Source organism: Larus michahellis, chromosome 4 (assembly GCF_964199755.1).
Source record: "Larus michahellis chromosome 4, bLarMic1.1, whole genome shotgun sequence".
In the NCBI taxonomy this organism is placed as follows: Eukaryota; Metazoa; Chordata; class Aves; order Charadriiformes; family Laridae; genus Larus; species Larus michahellis.
In genome coordinates, this window is record NC_133899.1 from 38,104,068 (window position 1) to 38,128,334 (window position 24,267).

The window sequence follows — 24,267 nt, forward strand, 5'->3', positions numbered from 1 at the left end:
TTATCTATCATCACCTAGACAGGGCACTGCAAACCATCCTTGAAACAACTCATCAGCCACTGGTAGACTCTCGATTAAAACTGTAGCAGTATTAATATCTGATGCCTTCACAACCGTAAAGATATTATTTTTTTTAAAGCAGGAAAGTCTGAAAAAGCCATTATTTGTCTCACAGGATGATCCAAAGGCTGTTAATCTCCTGTCTACACCTTAAGAAAGAAAAGAGGAGAAAAATCTAATTTAAACAAGTGCTACTAGGGATAAAAAATTCAGACTGATGCAACGTTAAATTACTTGGGAGGCTGAGGTATCCAGCCATGGTCTTCAGTAAAAAAGAAAATTATAGGGTCTATCAATTAGAGAAGCAGTGCTCTGAGCCGATGTGCTGGCATGCTTACAGTTTTTTTAATGTCTGGCAGGATGTTTTACAAACTAAACTCAGCAAGATGACAATTCCACCAGAAGGTGCTTCAGATGGTTTTGCTAATAATTTTGATCAGCTGAAATTGAGAAAAACATCACTTTGTTTATTTGGCTTTTCCAGAACCTGTCAAATCTGAGCAGAACCATTAATTGCCCCCTTCCGCGTCTCCCCCCCTGTCTCTCCCACCTTCTTCCAGAAAAGACACACTTCAATTTTATTTCTTTTCTACAAGTATTCTGCATAATCAGCCTTTGTTCTCAAAACAAACTTTGGTCATTCTTTGTGCACTTCCTTTGCTAGAAGGAAGTGCCATTTCTTGGGAATATTCATTGGAGGCTGGTACTGCTACTGCTGCAAACACGTAAGTGCTAACCACCATATATTGGCTTTTGTTTTAATAGCCTTTTAACCAACTTTGTTAATGGACTGAATGCAATTTAGATATGGAACTTGGCTAAAATGTAGCTTCAATTGGCTATTAAAATTTAAGAGCCAACTAAGATAGCTAATTACAAAAAAGCTCCAGTGATAATGCTAAGCAGAATTAGTAATAGCAAATGACAGTCTGTCTAGTCTTATTCCCAAAGGGAAAGAAACTCTTAACTGAGAAGTCAACCAGACAACGTGCAGAAAACCTAATTGCATTACTGGTATTATGGCATCCCAAATCTGGCAGCTCACTGGGACAAAACAGTGAGTAAAGTCTGTCAAACTACTCAGGAAAGCAACTGACCCCCTTCTTAATGCTAGCTGCAACAGACATGGCGAATTAGGTTGTTATTTTATATGAACTTATGGGGAAATATTCCTGTAAAAATTATCAAATCAGCATAATCTAAAAAATATCGCATACCCATCCCGAATTTGATTCTCTCTCCAGATATTTTAGATTAGGGGAAAAAAATATAAACACTTTGCTGCAAAACGCTCAAGCACTAAAAGAAGCATTCTGTGCTTCATTATCAATATCCTCATTACACCATCAGCTGAAGTGCCGACTAGTTCTCCTGTGAAGATTTATCATGTATGGTGGCCACTTTGAAACATAGGTAGTGGAGTCTTTAACATTCCCTACTCAAGTGTCTCCCTGCTGTGCCTGTAAATGTCAGTCCAGTTTTTTCACGGCTGTGCGCACAGATTAGAAACAGCAGGAGAGCTTGGGAGTATGACTACAATACCAGTAAGGACACTTGTCTTCATGGCACTGCTCAAGTGATTCTTGGAATGCAGGACCCTGCTGTTTTCTAATATTTACACACAACTGGAGTCATCAAGAGCAGTAAATGCAGTCTAAAGGCAGCTTGCTTCTTTTGTGTTAGGGGCTTTACTTTCAAATGGGGATGTCAACAAAATCCTGCTGCACCCTCCGCCTCTTATGAAGTGCTGTTATTTCCCCATTGCTGTGCGAAACAGCGAAAACACAGGTGTGCAAGCAGACATTGGATGCAATACATACAGTAGTACTGCAGGTACTACTTTCCCCTTGGCTCATCCTGACCATCCCATGCTTTAAACATATTCACAGTTTACAGGGAGACAGAAACATTCCTGTCTGTGAGGACCGTAGTTTTGCACAGTCTCTTGTGAGCAGAGACAAGCCCCAATGTAAGATTCACCTAGAATGGAAAGCACCCTTTCTTTTCACAGAACACTTGGCCAGTACAAACTTCTTCTTGGCCATTTTTGGGGTGGAAAGAGGTAAGGGTGGCTTATGAAATCCGCACCTCAAAACATTCTTTTCAAATATATGGAAATGTCTGTGTCTGGCTTTGGTAGTGTCAAAAGAAAACACCCCTTGAAAACTTGGAAAGCAAAGAAAGGAAGTTTACCAGTAAATAAGTTACTAAAAAAATTAAAATGTCAAACAACTAAAGTACAAAAGAATGACATTAACTCTGAGTATGCAAGACAAGCAAGAGAACACAATATGCTTTCCTGACAATAGTTCTTCAGAATAGCGTAACATACTTTTTGAACAAAATGATTAAATGAAGTCATTAAAATGATAGTCTGATTCGAGGAGTTTTAAATATGAGAGAGGCTTTAGCAGACCTATTTTTACATCTGAAACAAAGAGAACACTGTGCTTAAAGTCGTCAGCCCCACTTTGCTAATACCCAGGAAAATGAGTCTGTATAGCAGGCAGAACAGAAATGAGAAAGCACTAGATCTTTTAAATATGTTATTCCAGTTTTATTTCTGACTTACAACTCCGAAGAGAAGACTCAAAGCCAAGCAAGGAAAGGAAGTACTTTTAAGAAACGTTACATGCTTCTTACCTATGAAAAAAGGCAAACCATTTTGTTACAAAGAGCACATGTGAGTCAAGCTTTCACTGGAACTAGATACTTTACAGTTGTTCATAATTATAACTTTTCTAGCCTTTTCACTAATAGAAAAAGAAAACCTGACGGGGGTGGGAGTGCTGAGAATAGGCATTGGGTTTTGGTTCTTTTCTTTTGCCCCGGGCTCTACGTCTGAAATCCTGCTCTCTTTCTTTCCAGAGAAACTCTGAATAATTGGAAAAATAATGCAAACGCAAATACTAGGCAAAAAAATAACTCAAATTCACTACCTTTCCTCCAAAGAATTGTTTAAACGTATTTTATAACAAACTAAAACGGAAGGATGGGAATTTTGTCTTAATGGTCTCTTTTTTTAATTCAAACACTTGTGAAATATTTAATTTCTCTCTATATTTCAGACTTCATCTCAGTGTACATCTACAGTCACCTCCAATAAGACTTTACTAAAAGTTAAAAGAAATTAGATGCAACACTGCTGTTCCTTATAAAGTACCCTTAACGAAACTAAATAAGGCTTTATTTCTACATTATAAAGCAGAAAGAAAGCACTTTTAGTCTGCCTTTAAGACATGAATTTTTGTATATCAAGAATAAAAATGCATCCTCACTTCAGATGGCAAAATCTTGCATCAGTATTAAAGTATACATAAATTATGCAAATATTTTAATAAAACACTTATTCTTCAAAAACAGGTACAAACAGCAGTTCATGTTTTTACAGGATTCATCATTTAAAAAGGAAAGAAGATTCCAGTGCTACAGTAACTGAAAAAACCCCAGAGATGAGCCAAAGAGCAAGTTAATTTGTTGCTCTGTTTATTATTTATTTTTGGACTCTCCTTCTGGTTGCTCTGCCTTTCTTGGACTCTGGTGAGGTCATCTTCCGGGTTCTGGTGGCTACTGCATCTGCAATTCAAATGAAAAAGAGACAAGAACGTCTATAAAATAAAATAACAGAAATAGATCACAAGAAAATATTTGTAATCTTTAAAAGGATAGATCAACTCAACTCATTCATTTAGTTTTGACTGGGGGCACAGAGGACACATGACATGGACTCAGAAGAATTTACCACAATTTCTGGGCAGCGATTTTCTCTGGAAAAACGCGATGTACAGCTCCACTTCTCAAACAGAAGCATTACGTGGAGTTGAGCCAATATAATAGTTCATCTCCACCAAAAGATGAAGAATGAGATCCTCTTCAAATCCTAAACCCCTCCTTCCTCCCCATGCACCAACTTTCAGTTCTATGATCCCTCCCCCATATTAAGCCATTTTTGGTGCTCTTTGGACCTTGTGCTAAGCTGATCCAGCTCCATAACCTGGCAAAATCTTTTTTTGGGTCTAGTGTTCTCACAGTTCAATGAGTTGCAGCATCTTAAGGCGTTCCAAATGGAGCTTATACAAGGGGAGGTGGAAGGCACACAGGTAGAAATGAGGAAGATTTTTGTTTGGCAGCGTCGAGCTGTTCAATCAGCTCAGCTACCCGGGCACTTTACCTACAGATTTCAAGTTATTATTTCACAATATTTTATTAACAAAGGTAACGAACAGTGCCATCTAAATAAGATTCCTCACAAAGCTGGCAGGCAGGCTGTTCAAAGAAACCATACTTAAACGCAGTAATAAAAAACTCCCTGTGCACTTTGATTCTTTCCTGCCCACTAGCAGGGAAAAGGGGAAAAAAAAAACCCACCACAGCTCATTTGCATCAATCACATTCAACTGTAGTCACTTCGAGAAAAAAATATTACACATAATAAAAACTGCTACCATTTTCACAAATGCAGTAACAACGAAATGTTTCTCACCTCCTAATCATGGGTGCTTTTTTAATTTTTGTTTTTAATCCTGACTTCCTCCTTGAACTCAGTATGCCAAAGTATTTAAGTTCTTCCTTGTAAAACTATATATAACTCTACTGTTCCTGTCAAATTCTTAAATCTGCATTACTGACAAAGAAAAAATTGAGTTTCATGTAATTCCTTAAGAATGAAGCTGCGTGCATAAGGCAACAGCCTTTGAGCAGTAGGAGTCATGGATCGTTCAAGCCCAGAGAGTAAAAATTAGGGGAAAGCAAGGAGGCAGAGAACAATGCAAAACAAACCAAAATACTCTCACATCTACTCAAAACCAAAACCCCACCAAGAAAAGCAACAAACTATTACAAACAGTTTTGCTTTCATGCTTCTTTAATTTTATGTAACTTAATTTGCTCTTAAAATGTTGATTTGCAACTAAAACTACCAAAATTAACTTTGAAGAATTTTTCCATTCTTGACAATGAAATGGAGAATGAAAAAATATTCTTGTTCCCTTTTTGTCCAAAAGCATTTGCTGCATTCAACATAAAATTACAAATAGATTTTGTCAGACAATACATCTTTGATTAATAAATCGCTTAAAAAAAAAAACCCCAACGGACAGCTCAGGCATAGAGCAGCTTTATCAATGAAAGATCTGTTCTGGCAAAACACCACCACCTCCCCAACTGCTATGTAAAAATCAAATCTATTCTTGTACCTTACAAGAACTGGTAGCTAAAAACTATACAAGCAGGTATCAGAAACTAAAGTAGTAACTTAACTACATAAATCATTCCTTCTCCCAGATAAATTCTGGTTTATCTGCAAGAATTAGTTTATACTTTTCAAAGCCACAGCATATTTCAGCTACCGTAACTGTGAATTCTAGCAACAGACGTGTCTTCTGAGTTTTCAAATTAAGTAGCCTTAGTCGTAGGTAGGCCAAGTTATCCTACCAGCTGCATGAACTTTAACGGTTCTCCTCTCTCTATCCTTCCTGGGATTTTTTTCTGGAATCCTTGTATTGCAACAGAAAGCAGAGAATGACCAGTTTTCTCTTCAAGAGAAAACAGTAACCTGATCCTTTTCCCTTTCACTAATCTTAACCGGTTTTGACTGAGGTAACTGTGATTTTTCTTCTCATCTAATCCTAGACTGTATAACGAAATGCTGCAACGACAGGTCAAATTCATGTTGTATTATCAGAAAGACTGTCAATATGAAAATGATGACCTTAGGTAGGAAAATACTACAGCTGTTAGTTTATAGAAACAAAAGAAATGAGTTATCAGATTTTCATGTTTTTATTTCAGAACTGTAGCATTTCATAATCTTCACAAACAATACAAGTAATTGAAGCTTACTAATTCCTAATTCAGTAAGAGCTTACCCATTTCTAGTTGCCCGTGCTGGAACACCAAACATTAGAGACCTGCCCTGTCTCTGATTTTTCCTTTATTGCATTAATGAGGTCTTTTCAAGGCTTTTCTAAACAAACCATGATCATGGACAACCTCTAAGTGAATCATAACAAAAAGGAAAAAAAATAAAATCCTTGCCATGGTTCTTTCATTCAAAATTTCAAACGTAAGCAGCAGAAATATGCTCTTAAACTATCTGATTAAGTTAATTATGTTAAACTCAGAATGACTGCTCTCAACCCATGTTTAGCTTCAAAGTTTGCAGGTATTTCAGAAATGAAGGTCTTTTGTACCAAAGAGCTCGTCTGCATTTTCAAAATTAGTTAGCCTGATAACGTATATTGCCCCATCCCCACAAACTTCTCTTGTGGCAGAAATTCTGTTTCTGAAATCAAGAGAAGTCCTGTGTGGGCAGCACCAAACCAGGACACAAACAAAGCTATTACAAGCAAAGGAGAGGGTTTTCGTAAGGCAGATTAAACTGAATTAGGTTGAAACAGCAATTTAAATGAGGAAGAATTATATAGGCAAAAATAAACCAGATGGTGTCACTGCACAGCTTGTTTTGAGACTGGAACAAAGTTCAGCAGAGGCATAAAGAGTCCCACAGGCTCTAGAGGAATTATTAGACAAGTTGACTGTGATATCTGATTCTCTCCATGTAAATAGTATTATAAAGCAACTTTACAAAAGAGACTCAGCAGTACTGTGTATAGTTTTGGGCTCTATCCTTCAGCAAAGTTCTGTAGAAGATGGAAAAAAAAAAAAAAATAATCAGGAGTGTTGATCATGGTTTCTGGCACTCTAACCAAAAAAAAAAAAAACAAAACAAAAAAACCCCAAATCAGCAATCGAATAAAATATCAAAAGAAAATACTCCGCCTTATCAAACCCTTTTTAGTACTAAGGATAGTTACATATTACAAGTGGTGTCGACAAGGGATGTTTTAGGATCTTATTCATAGGGGTTTTAAGAGAAAATATTGGCATGTATCAAGATTAACAGATGTAGATAGATAAACCTGTGCTTAGGCTGGTGTATAGAGCAGATCACCTCTTGATGTCCCTCCTCATCTTGTTTTCTGATTCTACATACACCGTTCTACAAACACACGAGTCTTATGAGTGAGAGAAATAAAACTGTACTTGAGTCAAAAAATGACACTTTCTATAAAATGACAAAGGTTCCTTTGGTAAAAATAAGCAGACTCCAGAGTCCCAAGTTTCCCACTTAATTGCCTGCTTTGATGGGAACAAGGACAGTGGGAGATTCTGAGCATGGAAACACAGCTACCAACAGGTAAGATTTAGGTGTTAATGGTGACTTGTAAGTTACATCATAGGCTAGAATATTTGGAGAGAGCCCTACATACAGATTTTAGACTCTAGGCAAACATCAGATAAGTGAAAAATATCTAGCAGCAGGCATGCTGGAGGTTAGCAACTGCATCACTTGTATATGCTGAATTTACACCTGACAAAGACTGAATACATGCCCGTTTCTCTATAATTTCTGAAGAGTTCCAACAATTCTAGTCCATGCAAGCTCTTCAACTAGACTTGTAGTAATCATCATTAAATACTGCAGCTAACATCTTTCGCCCTCAAAAGAAGCACACGCAGCCGAGTACATTAATCAGACACAGTTTTTTCTTAAAAAAAATAATCTAAGATGTGTGTGCATGTGTGCATAACCCCCCCAACACACACACTTTGCTATATGTTTATCTCTTTAAGAAACAAAGGCCAATAAATCTGTAGTGCTGGACCATGTGTTGGAGAGTTCTCAAGTGGCTTCTGGAAGAGATGCTCTCAGACTAGTCTCCACATAGATGGAGACTACATCAGTTCTGTATGGAGACCCAGTGTGCCACTGGAGGACACTCTTATGACAGAACCGACATATCTTTCATACTGGCAACTCCATGCCACATGTTCTGAATTGCCACAGTTAAGCTGGGAAGTGATGAAGTAGGAATGAGAGGGCCACTGACCTAACACCACTCGCCATAGTCAACTAGATATGATCTTGCATATGCCACTATATCAGATCTTAGTGCAATAAATTAATTCAAGAATATGCTTTGTTACTAATTTAAGTAACCAATTGTGGGCTTGTAATTTCCAAAGGAGACAAATTTAGGACTGTCAATTCTTCAAAATTCTTCCACTGACTGCAGTATCACTTTTGTCTTTGACCACATTAAATAACAAAGTCATTTTGGTGGATGGCTCCCTAGGAGACTTTTTTTTTCCCTTCAACTGCTCCTTAAAAGGCTTCTACAATCATCAAACTGAAAAGGGAAAACAAGAGAATGGAACCCATACAATTGCTTTTTACAAATGGAAGGAATAAGGAAAAAAGAATAGCATTGGAAGCTGAAAGACTCCAGCTGGAAATATCGAATGGGGAGCGAAGCCAGGCTGAGCAGCATTTAATGAGAGTTAAGCATCACACTAGTCTACCATTCTCAAACCAGTTTGGGCAGTTTGAATATGATGCCAAAGAAGAGCTACTTTTCTTTTGAGAAGATGAAATAAGGCGGAGTGTGTAGTCCTCTGACAAGCCCTTTCCCCACTCTGCCCTGGAACCCTGCATAGCTGATAAAACCTTATAGTGTAACACTTCTTAACCAAAAATTTTTCAGTACTTTGAAGGCTGTTGAAGCACCTGCAAGGGCAACAAATAGTTCTGGTTAGTTGGCTTGTTCTTTTTTCTCCGCAGTTTTTCCTCTATGAACAGAAATATGAAGAACGGAAATACGGACTTGAATTCCAGGAAATATATGAGGGGATGAAAGAGAAGAAAGAAAGTTTGTAGAGTTATGTATAGGGTTTGGCCTCAGGTACTCTGTTCTTCCAAGTCCTCTGTTTCCTTTAAGAAAAAAAGCCAATACATTTCCATATAATAATTGGGAAAAACATCAGGACAGAAGAATGTATTATTTGATGACTTTATGCCTGTGTATTTCCTAAGGATGTCATCAAATCTATGAGTGTTCTTTTAAAAACTTTAGTATAAAATTGTTCCAGATAAAACTGAAACTGACTGACTTCAATTTGTAAAAATTGCTTTACTGAAGACATTCCAAAACACAATTGTATATACACATTTAAATCAGTAGTGACATGCAGCATGTGTTTAAAAATAGCCCTCCTCTCCGCCACAGCAATGTGCAGGAGGAATAAAGTTTAATTCAAATATATTACTTGCAATCTTGAAAAAGGTTAGTTCCCTGTAAAAGTCTGAGTCACTGAAGTACAGAGGTTTTTTTTTTGTTTCCTGTAGAAAAATTTCACTTACAAATTTTCTATCTGAGTTTGAATTGCAACACTTGTTCTGCACACTGCAATACATCTTCACGTGATAGAAGAACAACAAAAAAGCTGACATCACTTTTATTCTTAAATGATTTTGTTCTACCTGTAAAGTCGTTATACAAAACCCTACCCCATGGAAAATTTTCCTCAGAAGGTTTTTTGTTCTGTTTCAACTTAATAGCTTTTATTAGCAGCAAACACAAGAAAGTCTCATGAAGTGTAAAAAGGAACTTAAATGTATTTACATTTTAAATGTGTTTAAGTGCTAGAAGTGTTCTGAAGAGATTGTACAGAAAAAAGCTTAAAATATAAAGGAAGACTAAGTAGAAAACTGTGTTCTAAGCAGACACAAGAGTAAACAGGAACACTTCCATACTTTACATCTTGGACATTAATTTTGTCTCTTTATTATTATAAGCGGCACATGTTCAAGGTTCTTCTCAGTGAATTTGTCACTTGCAAGTTGTCAAGGAAAACCATTACTCAGGAAGAACTGCACAGAGATATTTAGTTTATATCTAATTTATTTTAACCTCCCTACCCATAATATTTAAGGATCTTCATATTTAAAAGTCACCTCCTACCACACCTCCTCTAATTTAAATAGCTTTTGAAGATCCTCAAACAATTTTGTGGCAGGCCATAAAAAATGCCATATTGTGTTTGAATAAACTTAATGCAAAATACAGAAGCGAATTTGTCAGTATTTCTGACAATTGAGAGCAAAAATTCTGTGCTCTAAAAGCCTGAATCTTCCTGATAATTTCTAGATACAACATAGCAGCACATGCTTTTAACTTCTAAAACCAGATCATGTAAGTCTCATACATTTAACTTGCAACGTTCATGAGACAGGAAGGGGAAGGCTAAGAATGGCACAGAAAGGGATGGATCTTTTGGTTACTGGGCGCAGAGACAGTTTTAAGACTAATACCCACTCACTTCCTGGAGTCTCTTACAAATACCAGCCAAATTCTTCACAAGAAGGAACACATAAATAACAATCAATTAGAACTATTGTACAGTACAGGTTTTGCTGAAAATGTTTGGTTTAGGGTATAAAATTAAGAGGTAGAAATCCCCTATAATGTGGGCATTGCTATAGAGTAGAAAGTAACAAGTGGCACCTTAAACAAGCTCAAAAAACCCTATGATTTGCTCACTCCTAAAGCTTGATGACAAGGCCAATAATTCTCTAAATATAAAAATGAGCCTAAGTGTAGATTTAATCCAACATTAAGTAATAAATCTTGCTTGAATAAAGAAAAAAAAAGATTTCCAAGACAACAACCCAGATACTGATTTATGCAAAGCCACACAATGTAAATAAACATAAAGCTAAGTACTTATTAATTGAGAAATACTATTAAACCTCCATTTTGGAATGCCTTCTAACCGATCCATCAGTATGACTGTTTTCATATCGGAGCTGTTCGCATAGTTCTTTCTTTATACTGCAAGAGTAACCAAAGACCCCAGTTAAGGCTTTGTCGTGCTAGATGCTATCCACTAATACAGACATGCACAATTCCTACCCCTAGCAGTACTGACTATTAAAAAAGCACATTAAAAAAATACAGTACTTTCATTGTCACAACTCCTTTAGTATTTCTCTCTATACTGTCCCAATTAATAAACCCCAAAATTGTTTTTAAAAAATTCACAACAAAATAAAAAAGGCTGGTGTAAAAAAATTCTATTCTAAAAAAATTCTGTATTTCTATAACCCATTCTTCATCAACCTCAAGATTAAAGAAAACTGCCGGTGGCAGAGGCTTTATATCTACTGGTAGCTTTGAACCTAGGATTATTTACAAATTCTCATGAAACATTTTTACAGCATTTATGCCATTTTCACTGAAGTTGCCCATACTAGCTGAATGGAATGCCCATTCCATTCAAACTGATTAAAAATAAGCATATTAGTCCTATTAATATTATACAGCACGCCCCTGCAGAAGTGTTGGTGGATACGTACAGCGTACCAAAATTTGGTATTCTGCTTTAACAGTATCATCTCTTATAAGCCTGTATATTTTACTATCATACACGAAGGCAGCTAATACTGAAAATGGAGCTGTAACAGTGTGAAAAAACACTTTTCATTTAAATAGAAATCATCCCTTCTGATAGCATTTTTGCTGGTGGAGAGACACTGACTAATATACTTCAACATCATCCATATTACCTTGAGAAGGATACTTCTTAAAATTCCAGCTTTCAGGAAAGCATATGGGTTCCAGTTATCACAGGCAAAAAAGAAGAAAGTGATAACATGCTAAGTTCAATAAAAGACAATTTAAGAACTCCACAAAATTTTGTGCATCTTATTTTGGTAGCACAGCACAGCTTGTTTCTTGAGGGCTTTTGGAAATTCTGTTTCTAAAAAAAAGAGTCTAACACTCTTGCTTGGCAGCTCCAGAAACACTGAGGACTGATGTGACTGAAAGAGATGGCTTTTACTGAACTCATCTGAAGCGGCCACTCTTATGCTGAGAACAACCAGGGGCAGCGGAGCCGAGAACAAGAATTTCAAGATGCCCGTCCCTTCCCAGTGCCATTCGTTCTTTCTCCTCCACCAAGCCTGGGGGCTCCCCAGCCTCAGCAGCAGCAGATTTCATTACTGGCAGCGTCCCTGGAGCCACCGAGCACCCTGGTGTACTCAAAGTGCTGCCCAGCTGATCAGGAGCTTTTTTGGGATAACTTATCTTTCGGACTGGATTAGACAAACTGCATAGTCAGATGCGGTTAATGCTGATTAGCTGAACAGCAAGAGGCTGCATGGATCTTCTTGCAACTGTATTACATCCAAATACTCATGGGATGTTGTTTGAACACCTGAAGAGTAACCACTGTCTGGCCATATTTATCCCCTTTTTAAACCAATAAAATAGCATTTTGAGAACTTTTAAAATGTTCCTGTATGACGAAAGTTCAATTTCTACAATTAAGAGGTATCAAGAAATTATCCATTTTACTGGACAGTAAACTTTAGGATTTTTTTTTTTTTAGTCGCAGGACTAGTCACATAATGGAGAAACACGTCCGTGGGTATCATAAAACTATTCAGATTTGGAAACAGTTTTAAGTATTTCTATAATAATCAGCTATTTTCAATTTATCAAAATCATAAGATTATGAAACAGTTGCCCTTTCCTTCAACACAGATTTATGAATCATGTAATAATTGGTAAAGTTCTTAATTCCAAATTTGGAGAGAAGAAAATGAGTAAGTACATGGATCACTTTTCACCTGAAATCATTTGATATACTCCCCCCACTTGATATTCATTAAATTGTGTAGTATAAAGAAGTTACATTAGAACCATTTCACCTGTAACTCTGTTGACTTGGCAAGAGGAGGTTTAAATTTAAGCTTATGTCCGTCCATCACTCATTTTAACCACTGGATGCTGAAAATATATATAGCCTCCTAAATACCTTTACTTAAGCTGATGCTACCACTTGTATTGCAATTCCTCAGGTACCTTTTTCACCTCTACCTATGAGAATTTCAATTATACTAGGGTAAATCTTAGCTAAATTAAAACTTAACAATAATATTGCAGTCTTTGAAATGCTACATTTTCCCATCCTGCCATACTCCTTCATCAAACCTTTTTTTAAAAAAGCAATTTGTTTTGGAATAGACTCCAGTGCTACTGTTTTGTTATTTTTAGACTACTTGACCACAGAAACACCTGGTCTTTTACTTAAAAGTCTGAATCAAAAATTCTTTTAAGAAAAACATCTTTAATTACTTGAATTCAGTTCACATTGACATGAAGGAGTTAGAAGGTTAGATCCAGAAAAGTTTGACTGGACACTCATCTTGGACTTAAAATAATCCTACTTTATCTATCTGTCCATGACTTTTTACAGACAACACTGAAACTATGCCAAGTTATTTGAAATGCAGCTTCAGCATTTTCTACCCTTATAGGTGATCCTTTCCTCGACTTTAAATACACTCGCTTTTGGAAGCTGCTGCTGCTAGACCCTGGCTTAACACACTGTGAAGAAGTCCTGAGGAGTCAGCATATTCTGACAGTGAATTGGACAAGACAGAAGGACAAAAATGGGAATGGAGCATAAAATCGGACAGTATACCTTTCTTACATAGAAAGTTTAAATGTTTCAATTTAATCTAAAGAAAAATGATGAAAGATAAAAAGCACCTGAACTGCTAAAGGTAAATGGTTGCACTGGGTATATGTGGCCATGTGGCAGGGTTTTGGTAAGCTGGGGTTAACTACAGGGGTGGCCTCTTTGAGAAGACGGCCCGTTCCAGCTGGATCCAAAACAAACTCACCATAGGCCAAAGTTGAGCCCATCTTGTTTGTGGCACCTCTATGACAACATTTAAGAGAAGGCAAAAACCACTGGAGAGGCAGAGGCGGTGGTGTGGGAAGGAAAGTGAAAAACAGCAGAGGGAACACCAAGGTCAGAGGAGGAGGCAGTGCTCCACAGCACCGGAGCAGATATTCCCTGTAGCTTATGGAGGAGCCAGGATGAAGTAGATATCCCCTGCAACTCGTGGGAGAGCCCACATTGGATCAGACTGATATTTCCTGAAGGAACTGGAGCGCTTTTTTTTCCCCTGAAGGACTGCAGCCCAAGAGAGAGAGCCCACACTGGACCAGGGGAAATGTGAAGAGAAAGGAGCAGCAGAGAGAAAATGCTGTGTGCTGACCACAACACACTTCCACTCCATGATCCTGCACCACTCAGGGAGCGGGGTAGAGGAGTCTACAGTGAGGAAGTTAAGTTGAGCTTGGGAGACGGGGAAGGAAAGATGTTGGTTTAATGTTTACCTTTGTCACTACCCAAATTTATTTTAATTGGCAATAGATTAAACTAGTTTTTCCTAAGTTTAGTCTGTTTTGCCTGCAACAGTAACTGGTAAGCAATCTCCCCATCTCTGTATCGACCCATGAGTTTTCTCATCCTGTTTTCTCCTCCTGTCCCACTGAGGAGGGGGGCGAGTGGCTAGGTAGGAATGTGGCCCTTGGCCAGCGTTAACCTGCCACAACAGTACATGTGACTGTGAGAACGATCTTTTAACTTACTAGAAGAAGCAGGTTTCTTTATTTCTGGACTTCCTGTGTCTCCCATTTCCGCTTCACTGCTCTCATGGGTTGCAGCTGCTGCCTTTCTTTTTTTCTGAGGAAAAAAAAAAAAGGGGGTGGGGGGAGGAATACAACTAAATTCAAGAGCAGAAAAGATCACACAAAGTAGAAAATATCTTATCTCCCAAGGTATTCCCCAATTTTAAGCATTATTTCTTCATATGTTGTAAAATGTCTCCAGTTGTACAGAAAACTTATTCATATATTAATGAAAGAATACTAGGCAGTAGACAATTTAAAAGTTCAGTTTCCCTATCTGCAGATCACATTAGGAGTTGAAATTTTAATGTATGAAAACACAAGTTTTTATGATCAAAACTTGGGTTTTTTTATTTACATTGAATAACTGTTACAAGAGGAGCAATCTGAAAAATCTTAAAGAACACAAAAACATTTTACGCAAAGTTGATGTTAATTGCTTTTTTAAAAGCAATTACACTTCATTAAATTCAAGTTTATCTGGATCCTTGCTTCTTAAGGCTTTCTTTGCACAGCTTCAAAGTAGCTAACACCCACTGACAGTACATTATTATTTTTTTTTCTAATAGCAACTACGGGTTCTGTTCCAAGGAGAGGTACTTGGGAAATCTGAACTCTATTCAAGGTACATTATCTTAAAACCTCTAAATGGATAGAAATGTTATTATCTGTGTATTACAATTGATCTTACTATTGCAAAGTATTCTTAAGGTGGTTATGGAAAGATTATTTTTTTAAAGCCATATGATTTTTGCAAAGGATGAGCTGACCTGTATCTGTATCAGAAACAGATGATAACTTTGATGAACACTGGAAAAGTTTATCTTTTCCTTTTTTATTTTTTTTTCTAGTTGTGTGAGACCAGAGCTTTACTAATACAGCTTTAAAAGTGGCTACAACTTCATATAGCTTATGAGAGAAGGGGAGAGTGCATTACATCTTTCCTTTCCAAAGTGTTGCTTCATGATTACCATCTAAACCCTGCTGGGCTGAACAGATTGGTTCGATAATTACATACAATAACTGCAGTGGGCAGGTAACCCTCAGCTGGCACAGGGCAGCTCCCCTGTGAGAACTTCCATATGCAAACTGCACTGATGGAGTGCATTAGGTACATCTTTCCTGCCGGTGCACAGGCCTGATTACCGCCAGCCAAGACTCCAAGGTTAGCATGTCAGCAGATTTGTGATGCATTAGGCAGGAATAAACACAGACACTTTTGTTCATTCTGACCAAAATTAAGGAGGACTATTTCAGCACTGTACTGCTTTTATATGAGAGATAATGCATTCCTCCCAATTGTACTAGAAAACATTTTAAACGCTCATCAGAAAAACAGATATCCAATACATGCTACACAAAAGCAAAATACATTTATCTTGTTTCCAAGCTTATTTACTAAAAAGTGGTTTCTTAATCTTGATGCAGGTGAATTACATAGCAGTAGAAATCCGGCAGCATTCATCTGACAAAAGCAACACCTGCGCATCTGGAGCTGAACATTAGAAGGAACCACAAATCACTAATATCTGTATTTTTCCAGTTTAGTTTACTCACAGTATTTCCCAGCAACTCCTCAGCAGTAAACAAAAGTAACATGTGGTCCTTACCCTAAATAATTTAGTCAAGAGCTCCAGATATTTCCTTCAACACATGGTACTGTTAGCTTCTTGTTTTGCTAGAACTATTACAAAATACCACACACAGAAACCAACATGCATTTACTATACAGAAAAAAACCAAAACAAACCAAAACCTCCAGCTGAACTGTGGACTGTGTTTCATTTACTTATACATCTGGGGAAACTTGAGTCATAATATGGAAAATAAAATGTTAACTTTTAATATAGCAGACATCTGTGAGTTTTAGCTAGATACCAATACTGGAGAGTGACTGAGATTCCAGAACGACCATGCTTATATGCAACATATAGCGCACATCATGGCTCAATTAGCTATACAAACTGAAAGCACTAGACAATCCTACATTCTAAGAATTAATTTACACAGAAGCTAGAAATATTGTCTCCAAGCTATGAAATAGCATAACTTCAGAACACCAAATAATACCATTTTAAGAAAGTATTACGGTAGATTGCCCCAAAGAAATTGAAGAGTAGGTGTCTTAAGACCTGCTGTGATTAGAAGATCAGTACAGCCAAAATGCCATAAATACTTCATATTAGAGGTCATCATCTTCTCAAGGGTGGATGCCAGACTGAATTTTTCTTTTCCAAATTAAATATTAAGCATGCCAAAAGAATTCCATCACATGGTAGAAGACACTGGCTTTCAGAGGCAAGATGCTACTGATCAATGGGAAATATCTTTATGGAAAACAATTTCTAACGGAGTTTGGAATTTGGAGATTAAAACACTCAGTCATCAAGTTGAGCTTCCTGTCACAGCTGAAAGTACATATAATTTTAATTAGCATTCTATGTTCTTCCTTTCTTCCTCTGTGTATTGAAGTGCCCTGCTATTCCTAACTAGCACTATTCTCTCAGTCTCTCATTAACATCTGATACCCTCTGGACGAAAAACCCAGTAGCACGAATTCCCAAACATATATTCTGGGAAGGGGAGATGTCCTGCTGAATAACCTCTTTCTATTCATTCTTGCACTTAAAGAAAAGTGCAAAATATTCCCTTGGAAGGAGGACTGACACAATCTATTCCTCTATCCTAGCGTACACCACAGCTGTTACAAAGCCTAGAAAATCCAACATGGAAGAGTCATCTGTCCTGGTACGTGGTCAAAAGCAAGCAGGTTATGTCAACTTGATTCCAAGCAATCAATCTTTTTCTGCCTGGACACTCTAGCAGTAGCTGGCACGAAGTAGCTAGCCTGAAGTCCACTGCAATATGAAGCGGACAGCTGAAAACACTTACTCAAACAGGCCAGTAACACTCAGTGTTTTATGTAAGGGGTTGAACAAATTTGTGACAACTGAGCAAGCTGACCATGCATATGGCTCCTCAAACTGGAAAAAAAAAAAAAACAAAAACAAAAAAACCAAAAAACACCCCAAACCAACCAAAACCCCTATGTAAAAAATAACTCCTAATTGACACTAGTAAGTACAAACCTTTGGAAAAGTATTAACCGTTCTCTTTGGGAATGGTCTTGACTGATATTGGCTAATGAAATAAGATTTTTGAAGTTATATTCCGTTGGAAATGCGCACCAGCCATCTCTGCTGGCCAAGGACATTAAAGGTCACAGATGTTGGCTCTGCAGCAGGCCAACTTACTCAGCAAAGAAACCAGCCAACCATTAAAAACAGATTTATTTTTTTTCCCCAAAACACAGGTCTCAAGCCATGTCGATCCACAGGGGGAACAGAAGAATTTATGCTAATGAACTCTTCTTTTGGACAGATCTTTACACTCAGTTCAGCAGAAAATATTAGTATAGAGACCGTGGCTGGACGATTTTAGCCAAGGTAGTATTTACTACGCAAAATGAAGTAAGAAAAGGTAGACATACATCCTCAGAAGACTTTAAAACCCTACAGCTTTTATTCTTTTGTGATTTTTGCCCATCTTTAACACACTGCTGGATCATGTCAGTAAGCAGGCAGAATTCTTGTACTATTACCCAGTTCCCTGGTTCATGCTAAAGGAACAATACACTGCCCACCTGTTATTAACAAATGCAAGTAAACGAGTAATAAATGCAGTTTGAAGCATGGAATAATATTTATTGTTCCATTATTTGACCATTTTTTATTGTTATTATAAACCATTTTAACATACGCTTTCCCTAAGGCTTAAAAAGCTCTTACGCTGTATTCAAATGGGATTCTAAACCTAGAGTTTAAGGCTTCTTAAATACAAAGAATAAAATACCCCTAGCCTACCACTATAGTTAAGAGTCATAAATAACATATTAGATCACAGTGAATTCAATATGTGAATTTCAGAATCAAATACTTGGCATAAAGATGTATACTTAAAACTAAGCTTTGAACTAATCATGGAAAGGAAACCAATATGAAACAAAAACTAGACTTCTTTTACCTTACGTGTATTTTGATCCATCTGGATTTTTACCAATTTAAGGAAAATAAGTTAACTGAACGTCCATCTGTTCAAATGTCATTATAACTACATATACACATTCTGTTATCCAAAGTATTATCTATTATGAAAGTACACCTATAAACATCATTCTGTATTAAGTTTTAATAACAATTAGTGAAGTTAAATTAGAGAAATAATGCATAAAACTTAAACATTTCACTATTTGCTTATATCCTACTGGATGCAGTTATATCACCTACTTCCAATACCACTTTAACTCTTATTTAGCTCAACAAAATGCATTAAAAGCTGACATAAATTTTTAGAGTAAAAACCTTTTGCATGGGATTTGTTTGCAAGTCTCCATTCGCTGACAAGCCAAAGTCAAGTACTCCATCATCTTTCTGCCCAATGGCCTTAAGACCTTGCAGAAGTATGTCTCGGAAATGCTGATAAACAGGTTTCTCTTCATAGCTCAGTAGCTTCACCTTTTCCATGTATTTGGTTATTTCATCTAAATAAATGATACCTCCAATTAATTTCTATTTGAAAACATTTTAATCATTCACTTTTACCACAAAAAAGTCAGAAATTATGCATGCACTACTAATGAAGTTTTTTGAAATGGTTATTTATAAACTCATAATTATGACTTTACTACAACATGGTTTACAAAAAAAATTACACCAAGGTTCACTACCCAGTGATGACAGCATCACTGTTTTTTCACACGTTCATTGCAATGAAGAAAACAATCAGTTGTAAAAAACATAATAGGCGAGTCTTCACCAATGAATGCTTGTTTACATGGTATTTCTTATGTCTATATTTTAAAATGTTGAAAAAGAAACTCAGTGTTACCTCACAACTTCATCTGTTCAAGACAGAAACATAACATTAAAAAAAAAATACATGAAACATTTGACCACTGAAAAAAACAAACAAGTCACACTTGACAGGGAAAACTCTCTTCTAATCACCAGGAGTAGCTGGAAATAACTAAATATTTAAGCTTAAGATCACAACAAAGTGTTTTCTAATAGAGTCAGGTTTAAAAAAAAATAATCCACTCAGCAAATCACCAAAGCCAAATAGAAATAATCTTTACTTCAAGTTTGCATTACTTGGTATTTTGATTATTTAAAGTTCAGTTGTGCAAACCAATTTACACATCTCACGTTTACAAATACTTAATACTATCTTTAGTCAGACGCACCACAGTGTCTGCAGTCCATATAACTGCAGCCAAAACAGTGTCTAAGCTTCTCTTAATCAGCAATCTAATTCATGCCACTTTGTTGCTGATAAAAGTAAGAAGATAAATAGGTACAAATGTAAGTAAATAAGGAAGATTTAAAGAAGCAACAGATTGATGGATTTTATTATTTTAAAGAAAAAAGACATTAAAACAAAGTATTAGAGAATGCTTACCACATGGTACAAACAAAAGTACTTTAATTTAGCTCCTCTTACCTGGTTTATTTTTCCCAGGAAAGCATTTGTCCATCAAAACTGAAATATTATCTCTACATCTGAAAAATAAAATTATTCAAAACTATTGTTTCTTTCAAAGTCTGAATCTTGCCCTGTTCTGATAAACTTCCTACGTACCTAGCTTGGGCCACTGTCAGAGACAGCAAACACTACTAGATAAACCTTTCATATGACTTAGTACAGCCCTTTTTAGGGGTGCAGTACATTTGAGAACCTGATGAATGCCAGACAGGCTATCTGAAACATGGTAAGTTTTTGTTCAATAATTTTTGATTCTTATAAAACCAAGTAAGTAGAAGATTAGAGGAAAAGAACTGGTCCATTTTAAACCCTCACATACCAATGCGTTCTTACCGTTTCCTCCTAAAGGACTCTTTATCTTAGCTGATACTACTCAGAGCAGATTCCCTGCCAAAATAACAACTGAGGGAAAGGAGGAGGCCTTCACCAGCATTGATGGAGGCCCAAGTGTTAAAAGTAGAGATAAGGAAGCCAGATAACAAATACTTGGTAATGAGACAGAAACTGCTGTGCTGTTACAGCTTTCTTCATATTAAATATCTGACAAGAGAGGGCTGAGCGGGTGGGGGGAAAGACAAAGGAATGTAACAGGGAGAGGGACACACAAAAAAAAAAAATATTAAAAAAATCCCACATTAGTAGTCCTCTAGCTGGAATGATGCTCAAAGACATTTAAGATCCACCTTTTGCTCTCATCTCTGCCACCGACTTCAGAGCATGGTGTTATAAAGGCTACTTATGCTCCATGCTTCTCTTTCTGTAAAGCAGGACTAGTGGTAATGCATACTGGTGCATTACCATTTGGCTTAACCATGGCAGTATTCTAAAGTTACAATACTGTGGGTGATAAATAAGCATCTCACATATGCAAAAGAAGACAGTAGTAAAGTACAGGTAAAGTTTAGTTACAAGCCAAGGATATATGAGACACGACAAAGGGAAACTGAGGGGTATACAAAACAACAGCCTACTCACGAAAAGGGAAGATACTAAAAGTACAAAGCATTTTTACACCAAGACATTTTCATTCCTATTTTTAATTTCAAAAGAGAAAGAAAACAAGTAGTTTCTCACCTGATTTTTGAGTCTCTGACAAAATTTGGATCTTTCAAATTATCCTCCCATGGCAGATGGCCACTTAGCCAATGAATCATACAGTAACCCAAGATCTCCAAATCACTACGTCTTGATGGTGCTAAATACATATGCACACATAAAAAAAAAAATCTGTAAGAGCAGCTAATAAAACACACACAGTTTAACAACAGTTAAAATTTGTAAATATGTTAAGACAATAGAAAGCTAATGCTAACAGTGTAACACTAGTGTATCTGTTATTTACTTTAGTGTAAAAGCAAGGAAGAGAAAAAATATTGTTCCTACATCTGGAAGGATAACTTCATTTTCAACTCCTTTATCAATCTCTCTCTTCTACTCAAGGATGTGACATGCTGCAGTTATCCCAATTTGGGAAGCTCTTTAAGTACTCAGATTGTGGAAAAAAATAGAGCAAGTTAGTGAAGCGATTGACTTTCTGTTCAAAACAGTTTTTGCTTCCCTTCTTCTATAAAAAGGCAATAGTGCTGAAACCCCACCTCCTGAAAAAAATATTCTGCTATGCTGAAATATTTTGTGTGGCCCGAAAACTGAACTGAGGACAATAACAGATCAGATCCCTAAGCCTTGCCAAAAAAAATCCCCACCCCAAAAAACCCAACAACCTACACGTACATTGACCACAGACTACATTATAAGTGGGCAAATCGAGACATCTTTGTTCACGTTCAGTTTTACGCACAGGTGCAGCAGTTCATCCTGAAGAAAATAATAATTTTCAACAACTAATATTTTTGTAGGACACACTTTTATGCTAATAAAACCAAATTTAAGAACGAAGAAAATAAAATTGGTGTTCAATATAAATTCTCCATGATTAATAAGACATAGACCTGTCCTCTTCATGTTCAACCTTTTCTCACTTCTTGTCTTTTGATGTTCAAGGACTACAGGCATAGCTGCGAAATAGTATTTCATAATTAAATGAAATTTTTTTAAAAACTCCTCTAAATATTAAGCTATAAACAAGATAAAGAATATTGTGCACATTGGAATAATGCTCACATTGATAACAGAAACTATCTCCTGAAAACAGGGCCTGTTTTTCTATCAAGATCTCATAAGCACTATTCCATTTCTACTCAGTGAATAAAAAGCAATACACTAAGCATCTTAACAGTTTTTACAAATTAAGGATCTCTATTTAGGAAATTTACATTAAAATTAGAGCAAATTAATATCAAAGTTAGTAAATGGAGGAAAAAAAAATGCCAGCATAGTCCATAGAGAAGAAATATTTTTATAGATTCAGAAACCTGGTTGTTTACAAACTCAATGCATCAAATAAAGTCTTCTGTATTTATAAAAACGATGCACAAATGCCTATTGCTGAGAACAGCTTTACATCCTTACCCACACCCTTGTGTGCATCAATACTGGTATATTCAATAGTTCCATCATGACACCTTTTAGGATCTTCTTTATATTCTTTGTGAGCTCCTTCAGGACAGTATCGGTAGGCAAGTCCATAATCCACCAAGTACACCTAGTAATTTCCACAAAGAGTAAATAAATACAAAAAATATGCAAATAATAAATGTAACTCCCAACCATCCTCATAACTACTTAAAAAGTATTAAGAATGGTGAAGTTTTTTTTACTTTAAATGGTCCTTTTTCAGTGCTTTATTGAGATTACTACATATGATTTGAAAACAACGTGTCAGATAGGTTTGGTTGTTTTCCATATAGCAGTCTGATCTGGAAGTAATATCTTGCTGATGCAGAGGGCAAGTACAGTAAAACAGTCAGTATTGCCAATAAGATTAAATGAAAAAAAAATTAAAAGAAAAGAGACATAATGCTCATAGACTTATAGCTACATTTCCTGTCCTACCCTCTGTAAAGTCAGCTGTCACATTTGAACATTACTACATACTATGACTTCTCACTAACACCACAGTTACTTTAAGAGAACTGAGACTATTTTACTTATTTCATGAGCTAAAACATTTGGGCAAGATGACATACATAATTCTGAAACTCTGTAATGCATTGTTTGAATAGTAAAGAGAGGTAAAAATGCAGAAAAATGAAAGACTTCCGTAAATCAAGTGGAACAATCAACATTTTAAAGACCAATTTTTCCAAGTAACAGAACATTTATCTGATGGGTTTCCTGAACAAAGGAATAAGGTAACAATGCAGACAGGCAAACATAATTTACCAGCGTACTATATAATTTTAAGCTTCCACCTGCAAATACCTATTTGTGAATCATTTTTTTTGTAATCTTGAAAATTTCTCTAGAATATTATTTAGGCCAAATAGTCAATTTGATAACTGTCCAGCAAAATGCATAAAAAAATTGTCAATTATTAACTAGATACAAATGTCAAGCAGAAATGATGTTACCATATAGATTCTTAAAAATGAGCTTCTGCTAGATTTCACAGGTTCAAAGCACTTGTGTTGTCAAATAGAAGGTTTAAAACAAGGAATAAAATGCATCAGAAATACCTGGTTAGGGTTCTTGTAACTCATAAGAAGGTTTGATGCCTTGATGTCTCCGTGCACATATTCATGCTCGTGGACATATTCCAGAATATCAAGCTAACAAAACAAAATACAGTCATATAAATGCAGTACCCAGCTCCACCCAGCAGAGGACCTGTACTCGGCACAAAAGTGTGATTTAACCAAAAGACTTACATGGGGAAAGCAGATTAAAAAATATATTTTTTAAACTTACTATTCTCAGGCCTAATTGTAGCACAGTTTTATGGGGAAATCGCTTTGCATTCTCTTCAAATGTTTTCTGAAGATCTTTGCCAAATCGGTCCATTATCATAAATCGATATCTAAATTCAAGGGAAAAAAAACCCAACAAACAAAAACAAAACAGCAAACTTATTGAATTGTACTTAGCAGCAAAGTATTTTATCTATATGTTAATTGTACAAATTGCTGATTGAAAACATCTCTTAAAAGATAAACTGCAGATACACAGAAAATAAATATGTGGGAAATACCTGACTTTTTTTTTTTAATGTTGTACATCAATTCCTAACTTTTTTACATCAGCTAGTCAAAAGTTTGTCCATCAAAAGAACTGTTGTTTATTCCTGGCTAGTTATGCAAGTATAACAAGTACACTGACCTACTATAAGCTAGTAGAACTGTTTTGCAGCAGAGAACTACTAAAACTCCTTTGCAGCACAGCTGCTTAGAGAAAGACACTAGGAAACAAGAACTCTTACAGAAACAGACATAACATTCAAGAG

General features: G+C 36.3%; 1 protein-coding gene across 3 annotated transcripts in view; it reads right to left on the reverse strand.

Moving 5' to 3' along the window:
- Positions 1-2,595: 2,595 nt before the first annotated feature.
- VRK1 (VRK serine/threonine kinase 1) overlaps positions 2,596-24,267 on the reverse strand; it is a 35,626-nt gene continuing 13,954 nt past the window's right edge. For all 3 annotated transcript variants that reach the window (XM_074584046.1, XM_074584049.1, XM_074584048.1), the window contains 8 exons: positions 23,736-23,844; positions 23,504-23,596; positions 22,398-22,530; positions 21,003-21,123; positions 19,887-19,945; positions 18,749-18,927; positions 14,349-14,442; positions 2,596-3,636 (listed from right to left, as the gene is read on the reverse strand). In XM_074584046.1, the coding sequence (XP_074440147.1) occupies positions 3,554-3,636; positions 14,349-14,442; positions 18,749-18,927; positions 19,887-19,945; positions 21,003-21,123; positions 22,398-22,530; positions 23,504-23,596; positions 23,736-23,844 (871 nt within the window). In that variant the 3' untranslated portion in view covers positions 2,596-3,553. The remainder of the gene's footprint in view (positions 3,637-14,348; positions 14,443-18,748; positions 18,928-19,886; positions 19,946-21,002; positions 21,124-22,397; positions 22,531-23,503; positions 23,597-23,735; positions 23,845-24,267) is intronic.